The sequence below is a fragment of the Giraffa tippelskirchi genome, chromosome 5 (assembly GCF_054371585.1).
Source record: "Giraffa tippelskirchi isolate mGirTip1 chromosome 5, T2T-mGirTip1v1.2.pri, whole genome shotgun sequence".
Taxonomy (NCBI): Eukaryota; Metazoa; Chordata; class Mammalia; order Artiodactyla; family Giraffidae; genus Giraffa; species Giraffa tippelskirchi.
This window is the reverse complement of record NC_137279.1, coordinates 182,003,566-182,022,651: the sequence shown is the minus strand read 5'-3', so window position 1 is coordinate 182,022,651 and position 19,086 is coordinate 182,003,566. Positions and strand designations below refer to the sequence as shown.

The 19,086-nt window shown below is 42.9% G+C and overlaps 1 protein-coding gene and 1 non-coding gene across 10 annotated transcripts in view; both read right to left on the bottom strand.

The window, feature by feature from the left end:
• MTF1 (metal regulatory transcription factor 1) overlaps positions 1 to 19,086 on the bottom strand; it is a 37,078-nt gene that overhangs the window by 782 nt on the left and 17,210 nt on the right. For 3 of the 9 annotated variants that reach the window (XM_081495223.1, XM_081495224.1, XM_081495226.1), the window contains exons 4-10: positions 18,237 to 18,368; positions 15,599 to 15,672; positions 15,006 to 15,142; positions 11,890 to 11,967; positions 6,178 to 6,274; positions 4,854 to 5,449; positions 1,204 to 1,267 (exon numbers count right to left, since the gene is read on the bottom strand). In XM_081495223.1, the coding sequence (XP_081351349.1) occupies positions 1,204 to 1,267; positions 4,854 to 5,449; positions 6,178 to 6,274; positions 11,890 to 11,967; positions 15,006 to 15,142; positions 15,599 to 15,672; positions 18,237 to 18,368 (1,178 nt within the window). Of the gene's footprint in view, positions 1 to 1,203; positions 1,268 to 4,853; positions 5,450 to 6,177; positions 6,275 to 11,883; positions 11,968 to 15,005; positions 15,143 to 15,598; positions 15,673 to 18,236; positions 18,369 to 19,086 lie in introns of all 9 variants that reach the window. The other 6 variants (XM_081495227.1, XM_081495228.1, XM_081495229.1 and 3 more) reach the window with 3 other exon arrangements.
• LOC145508144 (small nucleolar RNA SNORA26) lies at positions 6,974 to 7,095 on the bottom strand. Its single transcript, XR_014055401.1, has one exon. It is a non-coding gene; the product is annotated as a small nucleolar RNA SNORA26 (small nucleolar RNA).

Here is a 19,086-nt window from a genome sequence, read left to right as displayed (position 1 = left end):
AGTAGCCGCAGGGCAAGGGCAAGGGCAAGAGCAAGAGGACAGGAGGGTGTGAGACTAGCTGAGCACCACAGAGGGCAAGGGCAAGAGGACAGGAGGGTGTGAGACTAGCTGAGCACCACAGAGGCAGAACGATGGGAAGGGTGGATGCCATGCTCCGGGTTTTGTCCTGCTTTAAACTGGGCTGCGTTCTTCCTCAAGTAAGAAGCCTCTGACACTCCCCATCCCCTCCAAGATAGAAAAGCCACACACCATCTAAATGCACCCTATTCTCCTAGCTTCATCTCTGGCCACTCTCCCAGGCACCCGCCATGCCAGCCACAGCAGACGCCTCTGTCTCTGTGCAGGTTCTTCAAAGCTCTGGGCTCAAGAGCTCGTCCTTCTGCCTCAATCGTTCTGTAGAACTTCACTCATCTCTGAGTTCATTCCTCTCCTCTCCCAGTGCCTCCCGGCAGTGTTTGCAGCAGGCTTATACCTTAGGGCTGGCCTGAGGGCACTGAGAGCCAGTCCACACTGTACCATTCAGCCCTGCCTTCCCCAGAGGCTCTGACCTCCTTGAGGACATCCTGAACTTTGCAGCCGTGGTCTCGGACACACTTGTGCACACATTCCTTCTCTTTTGCATATGTCTGTTGTGCACAAGCACACTCTGAATTCAGACAGACTTCGTGTGTCTCAAAAGAGCTAGAGACCACAGGGCAAGAGAACAGGGAGGGGGCGAGGCTGGTCTGAGAACTAGTGCTTTGGCTCTGCCACAAACTCACTGATGCCTTTGGGGTACTCGTTTCATCTTTCAGGGCCTGAGTTTTTCAATGTATAAAATAAAGAGTTTGAGAAAAAGGACCTTTTAGCTTTATAGGAGTTTCTGACCCAGATGCTATTTCTTCATTACTGTAATTAGAAAAGAGTCCAGTGAATTAATAACTTCTCTCTTTAGCATTAACTGTGATTCAGACTTTTTTCTGGCTACATTAAAGGCTACATGTAAAAGGGGAAGAACCATTACTAAATGTTAAATCTGGTATTTATGCTATAAGTGCAGTAACTTTCAATAGCTGTAAGAATATGAAATATTCTAATAGAAAAATAATACATGAAAAATTTAATTAAAAAAAAATTAAAATCCAGGGCAAAGCAAGATTAACTAACTGTGCCTCAGGGGGCCTAGAGAGTTGACTTCCATTTAAATAACACAGAATTACATACCTGTGCTACTGGCTACTGGTACTGCAGTGGTAAAAAACACCTTCTCAACCTTAGATGCTTGCTGCTAGGGGAAAAAAAAAAATCACATTTATGGCTACTCAAATATGATAGATCCCCAAGGACATGAAGCCTCCCCAATTGTAACAGTCATCCAAGAGAACAGAAAACCCTTAGTGTTCAGGGATTTTTGCACTGAGCGAGGTTTTGTTTGTGCTCTGACATGAGGTCACCACACTGCTGGACATTCAGTGCTAACAATGTAACCGTCTTTGTCCCCTACTCCTTGGCTGTCTCCCAGCTGCTTAATCCAGTAGGTTCTATGTGCACAAAGGCTCCTCCAAGGTTGCTTTTCTCAAGTGGATGGTCTTCTCAGGGGGAGCCCAAGGGCTAGCTTCCCTTCTAAGCTCTCTCCTTACTCCCTGCTGACTCCCAGAGTTCTTTTTACCCCTTGAGGACTAAGCTGCCTGCTAAGGACAGGCCAAGACTTCCTCTCATAGGCAGAAGACCTCCTATGAAGGCCCTAAGCAGTATGGTGTAAGCTGCACAGGATGGTGCTCAAGGGTGGGCCCTGGACTTAGCCACACCAGGATTCAAGTTCAAGCTTGGTCACTTATTAGTTGTTGATGTCAGGCAAGTAATTTAACCTCCTAGTTTTGGTTTCCTCACCTGTAAAAACTGGGATGACAACCCAAAGACTCTCCCAAAGGCCCCAAAAGGATGAAATGAGATGATGCATGTGAAGCCTGGGGCACATCATGGGGATTCAGCAAATACTAGCTGTACATGTGATTACTGCTTAGGACCATCAAGTAAGTGCCCAGAAATCACCCCTCACTTTAGTACACTTCCTATTCAATTGGCTATGGGGTTTATGCTTTCTCCAAGTCATATTAAAAAGGGCTTTATCTTTCATCCTTTTAAGGAAAATAAAAAGTGCCCCTAGGATGAGTCTAGGAGGAATATGAATGCTTCTGGCTAAGTTATAGGGGAAGACATTATAAAACAATTATGGAGGAATGAGACTCACATGCAAATACATGAAAATGTGCATGTGCTTAGTCACTTCAGTCATGTCCAACTCTTTGCGACCCTATGGACTGTAGCCTCTGTCCATGGGGCTTCTCCAGGCAAGAATACTGGAGTGGGTTGCCATGCCCTCCTGCAGGGGATCTTCCCAACCTAGGGATCCAATCCAGATCTCCCACCCAAAGAACTGCAGGTGGATTCTTTACTGTCTGAGCCACCAGGGAAACCCACATGAAAATGAACTGGATGGAAAAAGAATCAGCTGTTCCATGCAGTCCCCCAGGGCAGCTCAGATCCAGAAAACAAGAGATAAAGAAACCACATGGAGGCACGTGGTTGCCAGAGAGGAGAGAAATAGGGGAGGGAGACAAGAACGACAAAAGTCCAGTTGCAAAACAGATGCGTCATGGGTATGAAATGTACAGTGTGGGGAATACAGTCAGTAAGTATGTAAATCTTTGGATGGTGACATATGTGGTGGTGTCACATATGGTGACTAGACTTATCGTAGTGATCATTTTGAAATGTACAGAAATATCACTATGTTGTCTAACAGGAACAGAGGCAGGTCCTTCAAAACAAACAAACGAACTCACTGAAAGATCAGTTTTGTGCTTACAGGAGGCAGGGGTGGGGTGGGGAGAGGGGGAATTGGATGAAAGCAGTGAAGAGCCAGACCTCCAGTTAAGAGATAAAGCAAGTACTAGGGGCACAGGGCACAATGTGATGGACACAATTAACACTGCTGTATGTTACATGTGAAAGCTCTTTAAACAGTAAACCCTGAAAGTTCTCACACACATTTTTTCCTGTATCTTTAATTTTGTATCTATCATGTGATGATGGATGCTCACTAAATTTGTGTCAAATTATTATGCTGTACTCCTCAAACTTATACTCTGCTATCTATCAATTATATCTCAATAAAACTGGAAAAGAAAAAAAAATGCCATTATCATAAATGAGATAGTAGGAGCATTTTCTGTATACAGCCATCACCAAATATAAGAACAGTAAAAATAACGGGAAAACAAATTTTTTTGGCCGTGTTGGGCAGCATGCAGGATCTTAGTTCCCCAACCAGGCATTGCCCTTTGCAGTGAAAGTGTGGAGCCTTCACCACTGGACTGCCTGAGAAGTCCCCAAAAATAATTTTAAATAATGAAAACAATAGTAACAACCAAAAAAATCCGACTACCTGGAGGCGGATTGGATTATAATGCTGAAGAGACCGTTCCAGGGACTCTGGCCATCTGAAACTAGAACTAGGGTGCCTCCAGAAGTGGTTGGCACCCATCCCATTTATGGAATTTGAGTGCTCTTACCATCAAGCTCTAACCTACCTTTCCAGTTTGTTTGATAGAATCATACATCCACCCAGACCTACTCCTACTTAGTGCAACCTTTTCTCCACCGAATTCCTACTCATGCCTCAAGGAGGCTCACCTGACCTGTATGGCCACGCAACAAGCCTTTAGTCTCTGAACCCCTCATGTGGCAGCACAAAGTAGCAATCAGGAGCATGGATTCTGGGACTGGTCTGTCTAGGCTTTGCCATTTATAAGCTGTGCGACCTTGGACTAGTCACTTAACTTCTCTGGGTCTCAGCTCTCCATCGATAAAATCATATCTACTTCCTAGGATTGCTGTGATTAAAATACTTAGCATGGGGGGTGACACATCTAGAGATACAAACATATAAAGATGTTAATAACCATTTATCAATATTAACTCACTTAAAGTAAAAGTACCACATTGATATCAGTTGTTAGTAATGAGGGAAACTAGGCTGGGGGTGGGCAGGGAGCAGCAAGTGTATGGAAGTTCTTACTATCTGTTCGATAAAACCTAAAAAATATATATAATCTAAAAATAAGGTACCTAAGGTAATGACTGGCACGTTAGATCCTCAATTTTAATAAGTGCTTAGTTAGCACAGGAAGCCCATACATATAGTAAGGGCTCAATAAGTCATAGCTATTGTTATTTTTTATTACCATTATTTTTATTATTTGACACTTTATCTACTGGTAGTACTAACTTTCTTTTAGGCATTTTAGCCTCTTTAACTAGAATATAAGTTTTTATCAAAAAGAAATCATGTTTTTTTCACTTTTCCAGGTTTCCAAGAGTATCCTGTGTGGTATCTGGTATACAGCAGGCCCTCAAAATATACTCAGTTGAACAACCACATCATTTCCTTAGCCGCTGAGACCACACACTTGGGTAGAAAATGGCTCTACGATGGACTCTGGGAACACAGAGTACTTCTGACTTGGCCACTGCAGTCCGTTTCCACCTGATGGGGTCCCATCAGTCCCTCCGTCTAGGCTGGACTCTGCCTTGGAGAACGTTCTCGGGCTCTCCTGTTGGAGCTGACAGAATCAGACCACAGCTGAAATACTTAGGTAAATTTGAAAACTGTTTCTCTGGCCCGCTATTATAGGTATTGACCGCAACATTCCCAGTTTTACACTGCTTGATTACGGGGAAATGGCGGGTAGAATGATGTGTTTCAGGGTAGAAATGACAGCCGTTTTCCTTTTTTGAAGTAAAGGCCTCTGAACATGTCACCCACAGAAATACACTTCACCCCACTGGAGCCCTTTCCACATCATACTCACCATTTGTTCTTGAGTTTGCGGTGTGCTGGTGGCACCATTTAGTATCCACTGTAAGTTCTGCTCTCCCATGACTAGGCTGGGCTGCAGGATAGCCGCGCTGGGAGTCGGGGTGATGGTTATAGTGGGATTACTAGTTAGGACAGAGTTGCCATTCAGGGGCAGAGTCTGGACCGTGGCTGGCAGGGGCTCAGTAGTACTTTGTGGCTGGGGTGGTGCTGCCATGGCTGATGCCACTGCCGCTGCTGACGCCAAGGCCCCAGCAACAACAGAGAGTCCTGGTACGATGGGCTGAGGTGCCTGGAGGTGTGGAAGAAACTCTTGATGATTAGCAGCAAACTGCGTGCTGTGGGCAACAGGCACTTCTGGAGGTTGTAAGAGAGCAGGGGGGTTGCCAAATGCAGCTTGCTGGGAACCAGTTCCTAGGGAGGGAGCAGGCAGAGGAGCAGATGGTGCTGAGGCTGGTAGTAGAGGCTGGGGTGGCTCGGAGATGCCAGGCTGCAGTATAAGTGGAAGAGATAAAGATGCTGAATGTCTTGTGGATGGCGGAACATCACTGACTGACTCCGCATCACCATTAAAACTTTCAATCAAGGCAGCTGGCAAGAAAAAGAAATAGAAATATAGATACACATTCCAACCCTTATATAAGCCACAAAAACACAGTCTCTATGGGCTACACCAAAGACAGCTGAAGTCTGTTAAAGCCGATCCCTTCACTGCAGACAGGCTGGCTCTCTGCTTTTCATGTAATGACCCCTCTGGTCAAAGTACCAGGCTTCATGATCAACCTCACTTTCTAAACATGAAGACCTAGTATGGGTCTAACCATAAAAATAAATGTGTCCTGTGGCTTTTGTGGAAAAGAGATTAGATATTCTTTTCTTGGCATATGACCACCGAACATACTTTCTAACTACTGTGAAGCTTCAGGGACATATTTTCATTCAAACACAGTTTCATCTACATATCTGAAGTTTGGTTTGTGAATTCTGCCCACTCATGAATGGGGGTCACATCAGAAGAAAGTGCTCACGACTCCTCTCATTTTTTGAAGCCAACAAAAGCTTTTGGAAAAGGGGACCCTCTTCATTTGAGGGTCTAAGAAAAGTAGATCCTCAAGTAAACCCTTGATGAGGGAAGCAGGGGGAAAAAAACAGATGGAATTGAGCTAAAAAGCCCATCCTTCTCTGATCCTTCAATGAAAGTACATTTCATTCAAAGCACCTGAAATATATCACTGTGCTTGACATCTACTGTGTCAACAAGTGTGAATTCTCCTTCCCAGTGCACAGATCTGAGCAGGAAGAGAGTCTGTGTAACAAACCTGTCTGTTGAGGATCTTCCTGAATTGCCGGATCATCTGACTTCTGGAACATTGGTCCAAAGATGATTGCTGGTGAGAGAGTGCTGAGATTCTGGCCCTGTGTCAGAGACAGAGACAAACGTATGAGGCGCACCATCCAAAAGCAGGTCTGCACCCCGAGACAGCACAGAGCAGCAGGATGAGAATGATCTTTGGCTATGCTTCTTGTTTCTAACTTCTCTTTTCCTAAGGTGACATTTATTCCCCTAAGCCTCAGACACTGAAGATCTGGGTCTTCAAACACTCTAAAGCAGGAGTTGGCAAACTGACTTGCTGGCTGACTGCCTGTTTCTGCAAATAAAGTTGTACTGGAATAGGCACTCTGGTTCACTTTTGAATTATCTCTATAGCTTCTGCACTGCAATGGCAGAGCTGAGGAGCTGTGCAGAGAATGTATGGGTCACAAAGCTGAAATTATCTATCTGGCCCTTTACGAAAAAAAGTTTGCTAATCCCTGCTCTGAAAGATAAAATCCTACATAAAAGTGGGGTTGTATAATATCTAGTACTTGGAACTTGCTTTTCTCATGTAATAAGATATTGTGAATATCTTTCAAGGTTATTATATAACATCTATAATATTCTAATATATACACATGGTGGTGAATCAAACAGACAATAATAATGGCCTTGTCCTCACCACTGTCATTCCAAGTTTCTTTCTTTTTTTTTTTTCCAAAGGTCAAGTTTAAATTTAATGACTTTGGTATTAACTATACACATACTAGTAAGTGCTAAGACTTAAAATCTTCTGGTTCGGTTGTGACTCCAGACAGGATCCAGAGAGGAGTTCTAAAATCTCTTCTCTGGGTTTTATGGAGACTTTCTTTACCCTCCTGTGTTAGCCTCTTAAGGCACTGCATCAGCCTTAAAAGGGCACTGGAAAGGGCGCCAAGTTTCTTTCTAACTTACAGTGAAGAAAAGGTCAGAGGCATTTTGAAAAGCTATGAAAAACCAAAACACCTAGTGTCCTGACTCCTGCCAGGCACCAAATAAAATGACCACCTCTAGGCTTCCCTTTAGTTTAGTTAGGGGAAGGGGAAAAACAGTTCTTTGTGGTCCACTTCCACTTCACATTTTGTAGGGCAAGAGTGACAAAAGCAAGATTCCAAGAAATTCAGTGAAGCTGACAACCAGTGTGATATACGGCTGGCCAAAAAGTTTGTTCATATTCTTTGTAACACGAAGGCAGAGACCTATGTCCAGCCTCTAGTCCAGAGGGAGTTAGGAATCACAGGCCAAGAAAATGCCTTGAAACTTTTCATCATGACACAAAGTAGGAAATTATATAATATATAATAATTTATTAAAGTCAAAGTCAGTCATGTCCGACTCTTTGCTACCCCATGGACTGTAGCCCACCAGGCTCCTCTGTCCATGGAATTCTCCAGGCCAGAATACTGGAGTGGGTTGCCATTCCCTTCTCCAGGGGATCTTCCCAAACCAGGGATCGAACCCAGGTCTCCTGCATTGCAGACGGATTCTTTACCATCTGAGCCACCAGGGAAGCCCAAGAATACTGGAGTGGGTATATATAAAAATTTATATCATATATAATTTATAAAATATATTACATACATATGAATGTATAACTGAAACAAGTCTATGAAACAGAGCCTGTCCTTATGATCTGCAATGTCTTCTATATTTTCGATTCTATTACTGTTCTCAAAATGTTGATTATAAACCACTATTTTATAACCCAATAAAGAGGCACCACCCAGTTTGAAAACTAGTGAGCTAACAACTACCACTAAGCCGCAAGCTTTGCAACTTCTTCATGGTTGTTATTTTTGTTCTACTTGTTTATGAATCATTACAGGAATAAGACTGTTTAAAAGGAATGAGTCTGTGTGACTTCAGAAGATGATGTACAAGAATTTTCACAGAAGTACTACTGTAACGGCTTCAAACTAAAAACTTTCCAAATGCCCAAGGGCAGGAAATAGAACATACTCTTATATTCACTTGGTGTAATAACTGTTCAACAATGAGAACAAATAATCTATATATTATCATATGCAACAACATGGATTAATTCCTCAAACAAAATGTTGCAAGAAAGAAGCCAGGACAAACGAGTATAGGTCACGTTCGAATTATAGAAAACATAAAAACAGGCAAAATTCATCTTAGGTTGTGAGAAGCCAGGATAGTGGTTATCCTTAGGAAGAGGTAAGGGCTGTTAAGGGACCTGATGGGGGTTTCTAGGGTGTTGGGAATGTTCTATTTGTTGATTTGCGTGCTGGTTATGACACAGGAAGGGGGCAGGGCACAACCTTTAAAAGAATGGCACGGCCTGTTGTTGTTTAGTCGCTCAGTCGTGTCCAACTCTTCTGCAACCCCGTGGACTGTAGCCCACCAGGCTCCTCTGTCCATGGGATTTCCCAGGCAAGAATACTGGAGTGGGTTGCCATTTCCTTCTCCAGGGGATCTTCCTGACTCAGGGATCGAACCTGTTGTCTCCTGCATTCCCAGGCAGATTCTTCCCTGCTGAGCCACCAGGGAAGCCCAGTGGCATGGCCTGAGGACACAACATAAAGTGATTAGAAGCAACTAGGTCCAAAATGGCCATGAGTTGTCTTCCATAAAGGTCAAACTGTGGGCAGTGGCCTAATTCCTGGAAATCCCCACCCTTTCCCCAAGATAGCCGGAATACTCCTCCTACTCATTAGCCTATGCAGTTACCCACCCCTATAAATTCTGACAGCTGGATACCCTGCTGCCTCTGGGGCCTCCCTTGCCTTCCGAGATGGCCCACACTCTTGTGTACGGAGTGTTTCCTCCCCGAAGAGACCTTCTTTCACTCTACTATGGCTCACTCTTGAATTCCTTCCTGCAAAAGCCAAGAACCTACACTTGGTGGCCATCCCAGGGACTCAGATGTGACCATCCTCTGTGCCCCACATTCTCGCTCCTGCAACAGTTACAGGGATATGATGAACTGTGATGACTCATCAAGCTGTATATTTATGACAGGGGTACTTTTCTGTATGTATATTATACCTCCATAAAAAGTTTTTTTTTTTTTTTTAATTAAAAAATATAAGTGCCAAAGGGACTGACTCAGCCACTGCCAGGATTCAGGGCAATAACCCTAGGGGCAGAGCGAGTGGGAACCACCCCCTCAAGTGAGGAGAGAAGAACAGGTTGAGCCTCTGGGACCTGGAGCAGAGAGAGATGAGAACACTGAGCTGTTTGGGAACAAGATGGATCCTGAGGCTCAGGGGCCAACAGGCCCACTGGGCCATTCCCCAGAGCTTCAGCCCAAATTCACACCTAGGACACAGAGAAACATGTAGGTTGCCCAGGAACCTGGAAAATGATGATCTCATAAAAATACATCATTTAATTTTAACAACTCATTATCATTTCTTTTAAAGCAAGCCAAGCAAAATCCATCCTATTCAAGGAACTTTGGTCTTAGTCTGAAAGACTAAATGCTGGAGGACAAGGACACAACATATAATTTGATCCCAAGGGAGAAAAACAGGCCTCCCTCTTGCTGTTGTGAATTATGGGTGGAAAAAGCTTTCGTTTTTTACAAGTACTCAATGTCCCCTCATATGGTTTCTCACCTGGTGACCTCAGGGCTCCAGAAAGCTCCTCAGTCATGTGTCAAGTCCCAGTCAGGGAGTGGATGCCTCAACCATTTCCCACGATCTCTGATATTAAGGAGACATTATACCCAGAAATCTTGCACCGTGTGGTTTAGAGGGCAGTCTTGGCCCAGTACTCTTAAAGCATCAGCTCTGAAATGTGAATACGCCAAACAATCATACAAAGTGCTTTTTTTTTTTTTGGTCCTTCAGATTGGTTAATTTCTATTGAGCTCTCTTCAATTCAACTGATTCTTTCTTCTGTTATTTCCAGTCTGCTGTTGAGCCCATTTGGTGAATTTTTAAATTTTGATATATTTTCAGTTCCAGAATTTCTATTTGGCACATTTTTTTTATAGTTTCTATTTCTCTGCTAAGATTTCCTATTTATTAAATCATTACAAGTAATCCTTAATATGCTTGAGCATTTTGAGAGCTACTTATAAATGCCTGTCCACTAATTCTATCATCTGGCTCATCTTGGGGTCAGTCTCCGTAGTCCATAGATGACCTTTTCTCTTGAGTAGAGGTAATGTTCTCCTATGTCTTATGTTTACTAATTTTGGATAACCCTGGACATTGCAGATGATATGCTGCAGAGACTCAGGATTCTGTTATACTTCTTGGAAGAGTATTTGGTTGTTTGCTATAACATTCCAGTGACTTGGCTATGCTCTAACTCCAAGCTCTATCTTCCCTGCAGTGGATGGCAGCTGGCATCTTCATCCAGCTCTTTAGCCTCAGCTGGACTGCTTGGGGTCTGCCCCACACACCCACAGTTCAGGGGTCAACTAGAGGTTTGGACACAGCTCATACACAGAACTTGGGACTCGACCTGTGTGTTTTCTCCTCTCCAGGTCATCCCCCGCCACTTTCCAGGTGCTGCAGTAGCCCTGAACTCTGTCCTCTGGGTAGTCACTCCAGGGAAGAGCGAGTGTTTCCTGAGCCTGAGCCATCTTATTTGGTATCAACTGGGCTTGCTCTGAGATGGATAAGCCACAAAGCTCGAAGACCCATCCAGTGCCACTGCTATCTTCCAACTGGCCCCTTCTTTCAAATGTTACCTCTGCCTGTTTGGATTGCTCTCTGGTGCCTTCAAGTAGTTGTCTTAATATTTTTCCCAGCATATATAGTTGTTTTCTGTGGGAGGGCTGGTCTGATAAGAGCAATTCTGCCATTACCAGGAGAACCCAGGCCCTGGTGTGCTAATATAAAATTGTGCAGTGTCAGGCACCCCTCCCAGAGGATATTGACTCAGTAGGCTTGGGTGAGGCCCAAGAGCCTACACTGTAGAAAGACTGTTCAAATACCTCCTATCACATTGATTCCTCCTTATTTATTATGTATATACTCACAGAAAATCTAACCTAAGCTATATTTATTTACCAGAGAAAAACAACCAAAAATGCATACTTAACCATCAGTGTCAGTGACCCAATAAAGCTCATGGATCCTGCTGAAGGAGCACAAGCTCAGGACTGATTCAGTGGTTTGCAAGACACAGCGTGGAGCCATGGGAATGGCAGAGAGAACCAAAGTAAGCAGATCAAGAGACACTGGGTTTGTGCCCTAGCAGTGGGCCTGTAGACGGGGTCCCCTTCAGAACCCCTGTGCGGTGAGCTCAAAGAAAGGAAAGGACGGACTCAGGTCAGACTGACAGGGCTTAAGAAAAGTCTGCAAACTGGAATCCTGGCTCTCCTTTATGGTGGATGAATTTTAAGCTACTCAAGGACAGACCCCACTTAATTCCTTACCACTACCAGCTCAGTACCAGCACTGCCCGACTGGAGTAGGCACTCAATAAATATTTGCTAAATAAATAAAGAAAGTTATTTTCTGGTGCGGGAGGTTATCAAGTGAGTGATCTGGGTCAAAAGGCACTATGCGTCAGAGAGAACAACCTCTCCAATGAGAGCTCTTATCAGGAAACAACATCAAAACACCCTAAGTGGTTAGTAATTGAACACAACTCAATCTGAAAGACTTCCAAGACTGGTCTCACTCAATTTTCCCACCAAAGGGAGGCTCAATTCTTGCACTTATTTTAATAACATCCATATCACAGGTACACTTACTGTATTGGAATTTTCTTGCAATTCAGAATCTGTGGACAGAAGGCTTAAATTCCTCAGACAAAGTGAGTGATTTGTATCCTGTTAAAGAAAAAAAAATTCTAATTGACAAACAATTGGGATTTACTGTATTCTATTATGTAATAAAACACTTGATTACAGCGTCCCTAAGATTCCAAATGTCTAGAGAATAAAAAACCATTCAAAACAAAGGCTACGTGAATTATTTCAATTTTTAAAATCCTGATATTCTTAAGAAGAAATCGTTTATGTTCTTAAACATGGTTAGTAGACTTTAAGAATTATCTCATGACTCAGGCTCCAGAGTAACAAAAGCTATAACAACATGAAATCAATAATATTTGCAAAATTGGTCTATCATTGACAAAGCAATTTTACGTGACTTCATTTACTATTCATATAATCCTCTGTAGTATTATTTCACATTCCCATTTTAAGTATGAGAAAGTTAATGCTAACATTAGCAGTGAACAGTCCAAAACTCATACTGCTAATTAACATAACACAGACCCAGTGCTTCTGACTGAAAGTCCCTCTTCCTTCCATTACTCACTACGTCCCCAACATGGGCATCTCAGGGACTGTTACTTAGAGTGGTACTGAGGGGTTACTATTCCTATACAGGTGTCTGGGCTAACTCAGAATTCTGGATTCCTAGAATGCCAGTTGTGATTCACATACTTTATGTGGTTGCCCTACTTTACCTCAGGCATCATATGTTCCGATTCGTGCATGTATTTAACAAATACTCACTGAGCATCTGTATGTATTAAGCCCCGTTCCAGGCCTAGGGATACAATAATAAAGTCCCTGCCACCAGAGAGCTTACATTCAGTGTGGGGAGGGGGCCAGACAAAAAAACAAATATACGGTATACAAGAGAGTTAAGGGGAGTGGAGAAGGCCAGGGTAAGAGATGCTCTTTTATCAGATTAGGAAGGGACTCTTAGATAAGGTGGCCTTAGAGCAGATACTGAAGAAGGCATGGGCCATGCACATATGTGGGGAAAGTGATTCACACAGCGGGTACAGCAAGTACAAAGGCCTGGAGGCAAGGTGGGCTTCCCCTGTTCAAGGAACCACAAGGTGGATGGTACGGCTCAAGGGAAATGAAGTGAAGTAAATGAAGAGAGAAGTGACCAGGCCAGAGTGTCTAGGACTTTCTGGACCACTATAAAGATTTTGACTTTTACCTTAAGTGATGTAAGAAGCTACTGAAGGGTTATAAGCAGAGAACAGACATGATTTGCCTCATTGTTTCGGAAGATCAGGGTGGAGTATCAGTGGGGAGAAGAGAGGGGAAAGGTGCTAAGAAAATCACTTAGCAGGTCATTGCAAGAACCCAGGCCAAACAATGGCAAGGGCTGGAATGAAGTGATCAGATCGGATTCTAGAAAGATGGAACTGATAGATGCTGGTGAAAGATGGAACTGATAGATGCTGGTGGGCGTGTGGAATGAGGGGAAAAAAAGAGGAGTCAAGAATGACGCCAATATTTTTGGCCTGCGCCACTAGAAAAACAGGTGCCATTTACTAAGATGTGGAAGACTGCAGGAGGAACAGGTTGGACGCGTCAGGACTGGGAAACGTAGGTGACAGCTGGGTGGAGACATCGAGTAGGAGGTTGAATACGTGTGTAAAGTTCAGGAAGAAATCTGGGCTAGAGATGTAAATTTAGGACTCAAAGGCAATCTTGATGGCTTTGAAAGCCTAAGACTAGAGCAGATTCCCTCCACTGGGGAGCTAACAGTCAGCCAAGAGATGTGAGGTCTGGACTCTGTGCACTGGGACCTCCGACGCGTAGAAGCTATTGGTGAGAAAGTGTGATTGTTCCAAAACCGAGAAAACTGATCATGACTTCATAAATGAAGCTTTGTAGACAGAGTCTCAAATCTTAGTGTTTTTATCTGGTTTTACAGACAGTAAGACTGAGGCACAAAGAAGCCATTTGCCTAAGGTCACGTGACTAGTGGTGGAGCTTGGATGTGAATTCAGACTCTTCACAACCAATGCTGTTTTGCCTCCTATGATGTGGGGGTCAAGAACCAGGCTCTGGAATCAGATGGTCTGCCTAACGGGCACTAATTACAAGCTTTGGATACTTAGGCAAGTTATTTAATTTCTCTTTACCTCGGGTTTCTCTATCAGTGGTATGGGAATAATAATACTGATCTCTTGAAAGCAGGATAATTCACTGAAGAAAACTTAGCACAGTACTTGGCATACAGTAAACATTCAGTAAATATTAGTTATTATTACCAATAAGATACAGGGGGAAGAGTCCTTTTAAAGGGATCCTTTGCTGTTTAAAAATCAGAAACCACAGAATCATGCTGTCTCTCCCCAAATCAAAACCATATTATACACTTTAAGAACCTCGTTATTCTAAAGGGGGTCAGTGAGCTTCCACTTTATTTATAAAATAGTAAAATAATAACAGTTCTCACTTTTTGGGTGCAAAAGACATATGGTAAGTGCCCAATACCATATCAGAAGTAGTAACAGTAAATTTATCCCAGGATCTCTCTGGAAAGAAGCCGTAGGGAAGAGGGCTTGGTAAAGAAAAACAGACAAAACTACCTCAAACTCTGCAGAGGCTTGTCTGTGGTTCAGTGCCTTCAAGGCAGTGGCTATTGAACCTTTTGGTCTGCAGACAATTCTAAAGGGCAGGAGACGCCCCCAGACTCCACCTGGTTCTCCAGCGATGGATTAATGGAAGGGTGAAGCAAATCATTAACTCGTGTCCCAAACCCAAGTTCAAATGTACCATTTTACACGACATGAATGGGAAAATAACACCCTCTGAGAACACCTGGCCAACCCTTTGGTAGCCATTCTGAGACCTCTGGTTCCAAGACACCTCTTCCACCAGACCTGACGGAGGGGAGGCAGAGCCAAATCAGGGGCTAACGCACAGGGAGCCTGGTGAAATTTCTGGCTTCTGCCACCCCCTCACAAAGACATAGATCTTGACACTGATTCCTTCTCGCTCACTAACGGACTTAGAGAGAAGGCATTTTAACCTTTTATTTTGAGACACAAACCACTGCCGCTGTTTTATGGTGCCCAGATCAAAACGAGAGACCAAACACTCCACACCTCTGATCCATTGTGACTCAGAAGTGCACTGTATGAGTTTCCTTTGTTATCGTGACCTTTCATGTGACTTTTGAGACTGTATTGAGTGCTGAATGTTTTCTCACAGCCATTACTGGGGCAGAAGAAGGGTCTTTCACCTGTAAGAATGAAAAGAGGTGTTAATTTCACCATGAAATCATTTCACTGGATTGAGACCTCTACCTTCCCCTAACACAGGGAAGTAAATATGCTAATGAGGGTTCAAGTAATACACTGGGTCAATTACCCACAAGTTAATCATCCCAGTCCTAAAATTTAATGCAGAGCAAAGCACTGAGAATGGCCTGCTTCTAGGAAGTTAAAAGAGAAGACTAGTTTCTACCCCCACCCCAGATTCTTTACTGAGTAATCTCTGAATTGGTTTTATTTCTTAAGGTTAAGCTCCTGAGTCCAGTCTTTAGATCCTTTTTAACATCTGAGAGGAACTCAAACATTATAGGTGAAGGCCAACTGATTAGACTTGCTCTCTCCACAAAGCTGTACAGGTCTCAATGGAAACACACGTGTTTACTGGCTCAACGAAGGTTAAAAGATAAAAATTAGCCTAAACTCACCAGTATGTGTACGGACGTGAGTTTTAAGGTGGTGGCTTGCTGCAAATGCTTTTCCACAGCCATCATGATCACACCTAAGGAAGTTGTTTAAGCAGAGAGGATAGCAGTCATTAACTAACAGACCTTTATCTTCAATATCTCTTGTAAATACAAACTTAAAACTGCTCAGAACACTATGATCAGATCGACAAAACAGGTTTTACAGATGGGAATGATGACGGGTCCCTGGAAAAGTAAGGTGACAAACCTGGGATCACAGGGAGAGGCTGGCCCAGGAAACGTGTTTCTTGTCCTACAGGTAAAGCACATGCTGAGAGCCCTAACAATAAAAGCCCTTTGATGAATGACACAACAGAATTCTACTGACAGTGAGAACGCATACAGAAAATCTACTGCAGCAAATGAAATATAAGGAATATCAGTGATGGGTACAGAGGCTTTCACATAGGCACAGGACCCCAAACACAACACTAGAGCAAAGTCAGCCAGAATACAGTGGCTACAATGTAATTATCTGTCATCTTCAGAGAACTTTTCTCTTTTACTTTCTTGATAACTAAAACCAGAGGTAATATTTCCCTCCTTAGGACTCCAAGGGCATTTACCTACATGCTCCTTTTATGGCACCTGGCATTCTCAATCTTATTTTATCTCTGTGCGCATACATTTGTTATCTCTTCTCCTAGACTGCAATTCCTTTGAGGGCAGGGTCCATGTAGTTCTTCACATCTGCTGTAGTTCTTGCACATAGCAGGCATTCAGTAACTATTTATATGAATGAATGCATTTAATTATAAGCCAAAATATTTTATTTTTTTAAACAGAAAGCTTCTCTAAAGCATTTTACTTTTTAAGTTCATAAAATCACTGTGTCTAAAGCCCCATCTAACATTCAAGAAAAATTAACAGTTTTAATCATGACAAAAACACGTATAATTGAATAGAAATCAGAATCCCCTTGACAGCCCTATGGGGGAAAAAGCAACCCAAGCTTCATAGCAGCTGGAGAGTAACCAACCAGGATCTAAATATTCTTGCCTTTAGAGGGGCCATGACTCAGAAATGTATCTGTAATTCTTAAAAACACATTTCCATTTAATTGGTGTTTAAGCGTTGACTGTCCCTGAAGACTTCCCGATTTTTAGGTGTCCTAATGAGATGAGTGATTTGAGAATAGAAAGGCAGCATATTTAATGCCATGAATGTAACAGCAATCCCTCCTGCCTAAATTCAGAGACATGTTTATAGGCTGTTTTCAGTAATATATCTATATTTAGGACGAATCCTTACAAACTGATTACCTCGTTAAAAACATCATATAATCACTCCAAAGTTGTTTTTCAATCCCTGCTGAATGCCCAGAACCACGCTATATGCTGTGAGCACAGGAGAAAGTAGATGATACAACTCCTTCCTTCAAGCTTATATTTATACATGTATGAATTAAATATATATGTGTTCACATATATATATATAAATGGAAATCTATAGATAAAAATGGATGCTCCTAGCACTGTTTACAATAGCTAGGACAGGGAAGCAACCTAGATGTCCATCAGCAGATGAATGGATAAGAAAGCTGTGGTACATATACATAGTGGAATATTACTCAGCTATTAAAAAGAATGCATTTGAATCAGTTCTAATGAGGTGAATGAAACTGCAGCCTATTATACAGAGTGAAGTAAGTCAGAAAGAAAAACATCAATACAGTATGTTAACACATATATATGGAATTTAGAATGATAGTAATGATGACCCTATATGCGAGACAGCAAAAAAGAGACACAGATGTAAAGAACAGAATTTTGGACTCTGTGGGAGAAGGCGAGGGTGGGATGATTTGAGAGAATAGCATTGAAACATGTATATTACCATATGTAAAATAGATCACCAGTCCAGGTTCGATGCATGAGACAGGGTGCTCAGGGCTGGAGCACTGGGATGACCAGGGATGGGATGGGGAGGGAGGTGAGAGGGGGGTTCAGGATGGGGAACACATGTACACCCATGGCGGATTCATGTCAATGTATAGCAAAAACCACTACAATATTATAAAGTAATTAGCCTCCAATTAACATAAACTAATTAATTTTTTTAAAAAAAAGATGCTCCTATATGTTTGTATGTACACATGACATATTACAAAGCAACAACCAAACAAGTGATTAAAAAAAAAAAGATACGTGCCCCACCAGCCTAGGCATCTTTACCCTCATCCCCGTTCCCTCCTCACCTCTTCTCAGGTAGGCACCCTCGGCCCTGTGCTCCGCATCTCAGTCTCATACTGTCTGGTTACCCGTGGTTCTTTTCCACCAAAGCAGACTGAGGTTCTCAGGAGAAAAGCCTACATCTTAGCATTTCTCTAGCACTGATGAGTGAGTTTCAGTAAACGCTTCGTAAAAGTGAAGGGAAAGAATGAGGCAGAGAAGCCATCATCCACAGAGCAGGTAGGGATGCTCCTGGACATCATCAGCCCTCCTTCAGTCTGCAGTAGTTTATAGCTATCCTGGGGAAAGCAAACACTGCCCGAAGAATTAGCAAAGGGAATTTCCTTCCCATTTTGAAAAATACTAGAATACATCAAGACACCCCCCTGAAACCTGGTCAGTGATAAATAGAAACCAGCAAGACCCACCGAAATGGCTTTTCTCCTGTATGGGTTCGAATGTGCTTCCTCAGATCACTGAGTGTGGTGAAGTACTTGCTGCAGCCTTCAGATTCACAGTTAAACGTCTTCCCTGTGTGAAGCCTCTGATGTGCTTTCAGCCTGCAAGATACCCCAGAGAAATCCCCTTTGTCATAATGCACGCCAGAGCTTTCCCACGTCAGCTTAATGTGCAGCAAGATCAAGTACATAGGAATTCTACAGTCCTAACGCACTAATATCAACGTTTTGTGTTCAAAGAGAAATTCAAAGAATTATACAGCAGAGTGGTGTGAGTGTGACCCTGAAGCCAGGCTGCCCGGGACTCAAATTCTGGTCTCCTCTACCGGAAGGGGATCTTGACCCAGTTACAAAACCTCTCTGTGCTTCCATTCCCTTTGCAGCACACAGGACACTGCCTACCACGTAGTGAGTGCTTTTTAGGTACGTGTGCTCAGTCGTGTCTGACTCTTTGCGATCCTATGGACTGGAGCCCGCCAGTGTTACCTATTACTATGTTTGTTATGTGATAGCCAATGCTGAAGACTAATATAAGTCTCCTGATATGAACAGTAGAAAAGAGAAATGGCTAATGAGCAGGCTACTCCCCACTTCCTGGGAGTCGAAAAAAGTTAATCTTCAAGTTGAGGCCGGGAAGGAAATCAAAGAATCCTTAATACCAAGCTCCTGAGCTAACAGGAGATATTATTCCATACCAACTACTAAAATCCTCAGGCCAGGATGTCATTCCAGGAGATACAAATCCAGACACAGAGCTCTGACTATAACTGACCCAGGATGTGTCCATATTTAAGTAACAGTTCCTCTGAGGAACTGTCAG